Source organism: Arachis duranensis, chromosome 1 (assembly GCF_000817695.3).
Source record: "Arachis duranensis cultivar V14167 chromosome 1, aradu.V14167.gnm2.J7QH, whole genome shotgun sequence".
Classification (NCBI taxonomy): Eukaryota; Viridiplantae; Streptophyta; class Magnoliopsida; order Fabales; family Fabaceae; genus Arachis; species Arachis duranensis.
Window position 1 is genome coordinate 322,020 of NC_029772.3, and position 8,660 is coordinate 330,679.

Below are 8,660 nucleotides of genomic sequence, written 5' to 3' on the forward strand. Positions count from 1 at the left end.
ACATGCGTTGCGACGACGCTGTTGCTGCGCGGACAGCGGCGGTGGTTGGAGGTTGAAGAACGACGACGAAGAAGAACGGCAGCAGTGGCAAAACGTTCCAGTTCAAAGGTTGAAGAAGAAGAGTGTGGAGTGAGGGAGGAGCTCGAGATGAGAGGCACAGGTGAGAGGAAGGAGAAGGACGAGTGACTGAGTGAGTGAGAGTCTACGCGGTTAGGGTTTCATTGATGAAAGACCATGTATATGTTTTAGGGTTGTGAAACCGGTAAGGATACATTGATTGTCCACCAGTTCTGCACCAAACCATGGTCCTGCAACACTGACCGTAGGATCTTCCCAATTATAAACGGTCGGATGGAGAACTTTTCGCTGAAATTAGGTATAATAATATAATATATAATATATGGTGAATTACCCTTGTGACATTTTTTATTATTAAATAAAATAAAATAAATTAATTTATTATGGTTAATTTTAACTTTTAATCTAACATAAATTTTGTTAATTTAATTAATTCATCATGATTTAACTTTTTTACAAATTATAAAAATTATTTAAAAAGTTTAATTTTATAATTTTTTCTCGTATTATATATTTATTAATCAATTTCAATCATAAAAATTTTAAAATTTTTTTATTTTTTGTGGCTCTTGAAATTTTTTTTATTTATTCTTTGTCTTTTGAGACTTTTTTATTTTGCGATTGAAATTCATTAATAAATGTATAATTTGAGAAAAAATAAAAAACTATAAAATTAATTTTTAAAATAATTTTTATAATTTGAAAAAAAAGTTACATAATGCTTAATTAATTGAACTAACAAAACTTAGTTTAGATTAAAATTAAAGTTAATCATGATAAGTTAATTAATTTTATTTTAATTAATAACAAAAAGATATGTCATAAGGATAATTTATCTTTCAGTGTCACTTCACTATGGTCTTTTGCAAAATAGAGTTTGGATCTACTCGAACTGTTTTTTCAAGTACTCGGACAGCTAAAATATCTCATAGTCGGAATTGACTATTTCACTAAATAGATTGAGGCAGAACTTTTATCATCAATCACAGTTCAAAGAAGTCAGAAATTCCTCTACAAAAATATTATTACCCGATTTGGAGTCCTATACTCTATCACTACAAACAATGGTATCCAGTTCACCGATTCAATTTTCAGAAGTTTGGTAGCAAACCTTAAGATTAAACACTAATTCACATCAATAGAACACCCTCAGGCCAATAGACAAGCAGAAGCTGTAAATAAAATCATATTGACGAAGCTAAAAAGAAGACTACAATGTGCAAAAAGAGCATGGGCTGAGGAATTCTCAAAAATTTTATAGAAATATCAGACAACTCTCCATTTCACAATGGGAGAATATCCTTTCCGACTTACTTATAGTACAGAAGTCATGATTTCTATTGAAGTCAATGGAGAATATCCAAGGGTAAGATTCTACAATAAAGTGAAAAATATTTAAGTTCAAAAGGAAGAACTCGACCTACTCCCGAAAATCTGAGATCAAGCTTGGATAAGGGAGGAAGCATTGAAACAAAAGATGACCACGAGATACAATAAAAAGTCATCAGAAGAAGTTTCGCCATGAACAACTTCATACTAATCAGGAATGATATCGGAGTACAAAATTTGGGCGAAGAAAAGTTGGCTGTACACTGGAAATGACCTTACAAGATTGTTGAAGTCCTGGGAAAATGTTACTACAAAGAAACTAACTTCCTAGGTCATGGTACGCATGCAACATGAAGAGATACTACAGCTAGAAAGCGAACCTTGTTTCCTAGTGTACTTTTTTTTCGACTTTATAGCTTTTTCTCAAAAAGGATTTTTTTGAAGGAAGTTTTAACGAGGCATCATATCAAGGGTTAAGAGTTAAAATTAAGAAAACTCTTAGTAATAAATAGTATCCGTAAATTATTTCCATTAATGATAATTCATCATTTATTCGGTTTTTATGATTGATTGTTCTACTACATGCACCAATTTAAGTTCGATAAAGCGCAAAAATTATCACCCAACTTAGATGGTCGATAAGATAAAACGACGAGGTCCAAATTTATATAAGAAGTTATATAAACAGATTATAGTCTAGCCTCAATAAACTACTCGTACAAAAACAAATTTAAAGGATGAAACCTTAAAACGAATCGCAAAATTTACTTGATAAAACAAATATAATCAACCTCCAACGATCAGTATGAGTCCAACTTGAGACTCCAAGAATGGAGAACGAGTCATTACCCAACCTTGTACAAACTCGTTAAAAGGAGGGCGATCTAAATAAGTGTATGACCTTTATAGATATGAGACATTTTTTATTTCTTTAAATAACTTTTTACAGTTGAGTTACATCATTCAATGATAATATATTATCAAGCAAATGTTTTTGTTGAGGATAGCTTTAGAATTTAGGAACATATTAAATAATACACCCAAATTATTTATTCTTCCATCTTAATTAGGACAAGTAGAGCATTCAAATGTTGCAACTATTGTGTAAAGTTGCATGGAATACAATACATTCCGATACGGGAATGGATACGCGGTACGCAGTATGTTATTAGTAAATAAAATATTTTATATAAAAAATATATATATGCTGTTCCGATAGGCAGATAAATTGATACGCAATACGTGTAAATTGGTACGCGCTGCTTTATGGGTGAATTCATAAGAGTATGCTCTTGTGTTCTGTTTTCCTTTGTTTGGCCGGGCAGGGCAATTTTTTATAATCTAAGACTAATATTCCAATATTCAAGTATCATTATTAAAAATATAACACAACTGGAGTTGACTAACATACACTGCCCCTCCCATATCATAATCACAATCCCCATCAAAACTAGGAAGGTGTATCCTAATTATATTTACATATTCAATTCATTGTAATGCTGATGGAGGGAGAATTATTCCCTTTGCTTAGAAGGTTAATTGCTGCAATCTTCTAAGTCAAGCATAAACATTACTATAATACAAAAACTGCTACTATGATCTGCTTGCATGCAACATACCTTCTTCTAGAAGCAACATCACTCTTTAGTGATAATCTTGATGAAGAACCTCAATAGAAGCAAGTAACCTACAAGATTCGATATGTTGATTAGTTAAACAAGCCCAATTGTTATCATAAATGATGAAAATTCCATTAACAAGAGTGATAAAAAAAATACCATTTTCTCTTTTCCTTCTCCATATATTTTAGTGATGTTATGCAGAAGCTACATTGTGAGATATTTGCTCAATTCCAGCACATAAAAAAATCATGCTTAAGGGGTTGAGCTACAGGGGACGCGCGACGAAGAGCGAAAGATCAAGGACACGATGTAGCTAACTAGTTATTGTCTTTGGTATGCTGGCAAGATATCCAAGCTAGGAATAAGAATTCCTCGCCGCTCTGCAGCTTTCAACTTCGCAATCTTCTCGCACGAGATAGATATCTGATCAGGTATATTTTCTAGATGCCCTGTGGGACTATGAGGGCCTAGAGTTTTATCCTGCAAACATAAGAAAAACTTAGTTGCGAACTGAATGATTTTGGCAAATATAAAGCAGCAGGAGAATTATATTATGTACCATGATTGTTGTTCCATTGTACAATTGAGTGGAAGGTGTAACATCCATCGGTTGAGAGTTCTTCAAAAATCGATGTTCGAGTAACATTGCAGCAGTAGGTCGCTCTGCCGGATTTCTTCTAAAGCAGCACCTCAAGAAATCTTTGCCGTCGGCTGACAATGTTTCCGGTATAGGCGGGGTATCTTTCATAACCTTAAACATTGCTGCAGCCTGCATAATTGTATCAAATTAAAATTGAAAGGAAGTTATGGACTTGTACACAAACATTGTCTTAAAAACTTATCATGTCTATTATTTGCTTTTAATTTAGACAGAGCTTAATAAATTGAAAAGAGATGACAGAAAATTTCGCTATGCTTACTCCTTCGAACTCGCTCCATGGAGGCTTCCCATTGAACATTTCAATGATTGTACAACCGAGGCTCCAAATATCAGTAGCATAAGCTAGATCCGAGTTGTTATCCTTATGCATAACAACAGTCTGCATAAGCTGTAACAGAATTGATTGGATTGTCAATGAATTACAGAGGAATGGATTAAGGTATCAGATAGTAACGTAGAATAATAATAAGAATAACATACCTCTGGAGCCATCCAATATGGACTTCCCTTCAAAGAGAGATTACCTTCATATCCATTAAGCTGTGTAACATCGAGGTTCAAAATTATTTTCATCAAATATAAAGATTAACGGTTAAATCATGGAAGTGCAACTAAAAAAAAAAGAAAAAAGGAAATTAAAAATTGTCTAAGTAGTCCGGAGATTCAAACTGATCAATAGGTTACCCTTAAGGAAGGATCTCATTTCAACTACATATAATAAACATCAGATCATGAATAAACATAATTTAAGAAAGGAAAACTAGCAGATTAAGGACCTTATTATCAAAATCTTCTACTGAGAGACAACTTAGTCTACTTTAAGAGATCAGGACATTAGAAATCTCAACCAATAGATAGTTTTTTAAAAGCAATAAGTTTGAGCCTTTTAACTTAAATCCTGTGTGTTCTAATGCCTAAGTTTCAAAACCAATTAGTTTAAGGAACCTTGCAGACATGACACAAGACAAAGTAATTATTGTTAGGAGGATACTTGGAACTCACATGCTTTGACATTCCAAAATCAGCAAGTTTGACAACTCCTGCCGAATCGACAAGCAAATTAGCCCCTTTAATGTCCCTATTCATAATCCAAAATGAACAAAACAATTATGTTACAGGAAAAACAGTTTTCCAGACATAAACAAAAGTAATTGAATACTTGTGTATCTATGTACATAGGTTTCAAGCTGCAGCTAGTATGAGCATACCGAGCATGGGTCCGTACCTATGAATTGTTTTCTTGCTATGCAAGTATGCCAACCCTGAAAGAATATGGCGAGTAAAATTCCTAACGACCGATTCTGTTATGGCACCACAATGGTCGCGGACATATTTATTAATTGAACCAGGATGTACATATTCCAGATAAATATTGAATTTGTCTTCAACCTATGAAAAATAACATAATGATGTTATAAGGTTGAGGTTGTAATAGAAATAAATTATCAATATTGGGTACCTAAGGTTCAAGTAGAAGATCACTTACTACTTCACTACCATAGTACTGCACAATATTTGAATGTTTCAGTTGGCTAAGAACTTTAATTTCCTGAAAAATAGGTAAAGGTTAGTAATAAGGATAAAGAATGCACCACCTTCCATTGTTTCATAATTTATTAGCACAAGATTTTATTTCCAATTCATTAAAAAGATCAGGTAATGAGAACCACATTAATGTAGTTGGACAGTATCTATGAAATTTAAGAGTTATCAAGAAAAAATATATGGCATCAGACAAAGAAAATAGGTAAATTAAGTAAATAATTGACCAGTTAACTTAAACTAGATCTCTTATCTTCCTAGGAACTAGAATTATTTTTGATGATCAAGTATTGCAACTAAAAGAGTTGCATTGTTCATCATACTTTTCATGATTAAACATTTTGATCATCATAATCACAAATTCACCATCCCATTGTTTTATGTATGTATGCTAAGAGAACTCAAAGTAATGAATAACCAACCTGCTCTAACTGCTTTATAGACTCTATGGAAGTTGGATCCTCGTGACATAATTCTACTTCTTTCACAGCACACAATGCTCCAGTTTCTCTATCAAGAAGAGAAAATTATTTCAAATCCTTTGAAGAGACTGAAGAGAAGAGCATCAAGTACATAAAAACTTTAACAAATTTGGATACAATCAGGACCTAATTAGAAAATTCAAACAGTATAGGAACCTAATTGAATGATTTTAAACTATAATTATACTAGGTATACACTAAAATCAGCCACTATATATAATATATCTTGAAATATAAAATACGCATTAAAAATAAGCTAAACTACACAGATAAATAATAGCTATTTTAGTATACAAATAGCATTTTTGTTTAAACTATAGAGATATAATTACAAGTTTGGTAAAACTATAAGAATTCAATTTAACTAAATTTATATACATACCTATTAGTGCCAACATAAACACTTCCAAACGTGCCACGACCAATAAGTTTCCCTTTCTTCCATTGGCTTTTCATTGGCAAAGATTCTGATCTCCCCGCGGCGTGGGAGTAGGTAGTTGCAGCGGTTAGGGTAGGTGAGTTGGGCATGGGAGGCAGGGGTAAACGGTGGACACTGACAGAATTACCTTCAGCCCGGCGCGCTGATGCAGTCTCATTCATCATGCCGCCGTGCAAGGGTGATGGAGGTCCACTTGAGCTCTTAACATGGAGTAGCTGAGGTCTTCCCTTTGGCGAGGTTTCGGTGCCAGACGCCGATAAATCAAAGATTGGATGAATGGATGATTCTGAATTAGTTATCTCAGGTGCAGACCAGAATTGGTTTCCTTTTGGAGCCACATAATGATATGGCACGAAATCATCTGTGCTACATGGACTGATCTTGGGACTTGCAAAGGGACTACTCGAACCACTCCTGCCGGAGTGGCTTAAGCAATAGTTTTCTTGAGATCTCGGTGACAAGCGATTTTCTATCTGATCAGCCTTCCGCCTTGTGTCTCTGTTGCTAGCAAAAACACTGCAACAAGATTCGGGGAAAAAAAAATAGAATTCTTACAATATCCATTTCACAGGGCATATTGATATTGCTAGTAAAAAGAAACAAAAACATAAGGAATAATTCTAACAGCTTCAGAAAAATTAAACATTGACACTGGTCCATGCAATAATAATAATCCTAACAGAAGTTTTAGTCCATTTTGGCATTCAATCAGAATACAGAATCTTACATACATTTCGTGATTCTATTTTGTAAAGATACAAAACCTTTCAATAATTGCACACAAATTAGGTTTTCAAGTGGCATTAGCGTTATTCAATAAACAATACCTCCTCATCTTGAAGCCCGTGAAGGATGAACCGTTGACAGCTGCCGCAGCATCAGTTTGATCCCGATCCTCCGCGGATCGATAGCCATTGGAGCTAGCGCCGCTGGAGGTTCTCACAGGTGACGGTTGGCGAGATTCTGCATCACGCTGTGGCAACGGCAACGGGAGAGGCATGGCGGAGGAAGACGCTGACGCAGAGGAGGAGGTGGATGTGGTGCGAATGCCGGAAGGAGAGGTGGTCGTGATCGCCAAGGCAGCCTCCTCTTCCACGTCAACATGCTTCTTGTAAATGTTACCAGACTTTCCATCGTTGTTGAGACGCTTCTTGTTCCCGCTGCGGAACCGCCATGTTTTCTTGTGGTTTTCAACGACGGGAGAAGAAGAAGAGGAGGAGGAAGAAGAAGAAGAAGCGTAATAGTTGTTTTTGTCTTTGTCTTTGGTAAACGTAAGGTGTATCCACCGCATGGTTATTTCTCGTACAATGAAGATAAGATTAAGAGTTCTAATTCCCCTATTATTTTATTGAAAACTTTATTTGAAGAAATGGAATGATGATAACGGTTCATGGAGCAAAATGCAAGGGAGAAGGAAGGTTAATCTTTCGTGTATTAATTAACATGGTGGTTATTCTAGCGTCCTAACAAAACCTTTGTCCCTTCATTAAAGATTTTGGCAGTTTCTTTTTCGTTAGGGCGGTGATCTTATTAGTTCTAGATTTCTGGCTTTCAAGAGAGATAGAAAAACAGAGAGAAGAAAACTACCCTCTAAGTCGAGCTCTCTCTCTCTCTCTTTCTCTCGATTTCTCTCGCTTTGTGTTTTTTTTTTGTTGTAACAAAACTATTATGTTGGCGTGAAATAAGGAGGGTTGTGCTATTTTGGACGCGGTAGGCGGTAGCTATAGCTATGTGCTTTAGTTCCCGCCAGATAATGCACACAAACAACTCACCCCATACCCAATTAATTTACTAACACTCGCCTTTTACAGTTTCGTGTTATTATTACCGAGTTCAAGTTGCATATTGTTTCATCCTATCAACTCAAATATGGACACTTCTTTCATTTGTGTGTTCTGGTGTTAGATATATTTTACATATAATGTATTTTTTTATCTATTATGTTTTAATAAAAAATAAAAATAAAATTTAAACATATTTAGACACATTTAAATATTATGTATCTAATAAAAATTTTAAATTTGTGTGTTCGTATATCCTATATTGTGTCGTAGCTCGTATCCGTGACCATTATCTTTGGTTTCATCGCTTCCATGGATTAAACTACTCTTTTTACCGTCTTGTCCTTTGGTTATCTAAATGAGATTTTAGGTATTTGAATTTTAAACTATTTTTTTATACGGATGAGATTTTTACTTTTAAATATAGCAATTTTTCTCGCTCATAGATATTTATGTATTTAATATTTTTGTTTAAATAATTAAATATTTTATTAATTTTAATCTAACAAGATTCTCAATTGCTTTGAAATTACAAGAGAATTATTTTCAAAGTTGTATAAGTAAATTAGATTAAATTCATACATGAGAAAGATTGGAGAATGGATCTTCTTAATTTTTTTTAACAATTGAGGGAGTTGTTACGGTAGGTAACCGGAGATTAGTACAAAGGATGGCGTTTGGCGGCCCAAGTGTGCGATGGATGAGAATTCCGGGTAGGCACGCAGT

At 34.4% G+C, this 8,660-nt stretch overlaps 1 protein-coding gene across 1 annotated transcript; it reads right to left on the reverse strand.

The window, feature by feature from the left end:
• Positions 1 to 2,643: 2,643 nt before the first annotated feature.
• LOC107479434 (mitogen-activated protein kinase kinase kinase 5-like) lies at positions 2,644 to 7,748 on the reverse strand. The gene is made up of 11 exons (XM_052253431.1): positions 6,981 to 7,748; positions 6,097 to 6,669; positions 5,655 to 5,742; positions 5,177 to 5,239; positions 4,916 to 5,079; positions 4,693 to 4,768; positions 4,171 to 4,230; positions 3,950 to 4,078; positions 3,589 to 3,798; positions 3,186 to 3,509; positions 2,644 to 3,094 (listed from the first exon to the last, which is right to left on the reverse strand). The coding sequence occupies exons 1-10, from the start codon at positions 7,442 to 7,444 to the stop codon at positions 3,351 to 3,353; spliced, it is 1,986 nt and encodes a 661-aa protein (XP_052109391.1). The 5' UTR covers positions 7,445 to 7,748; the 3' UTR covers positions 2,644 to 3,094; positions 3,186 to 3,350.
• Between the last annotated feature and the right edge of the window lie 912 nt (positions 7,749 to 8,660).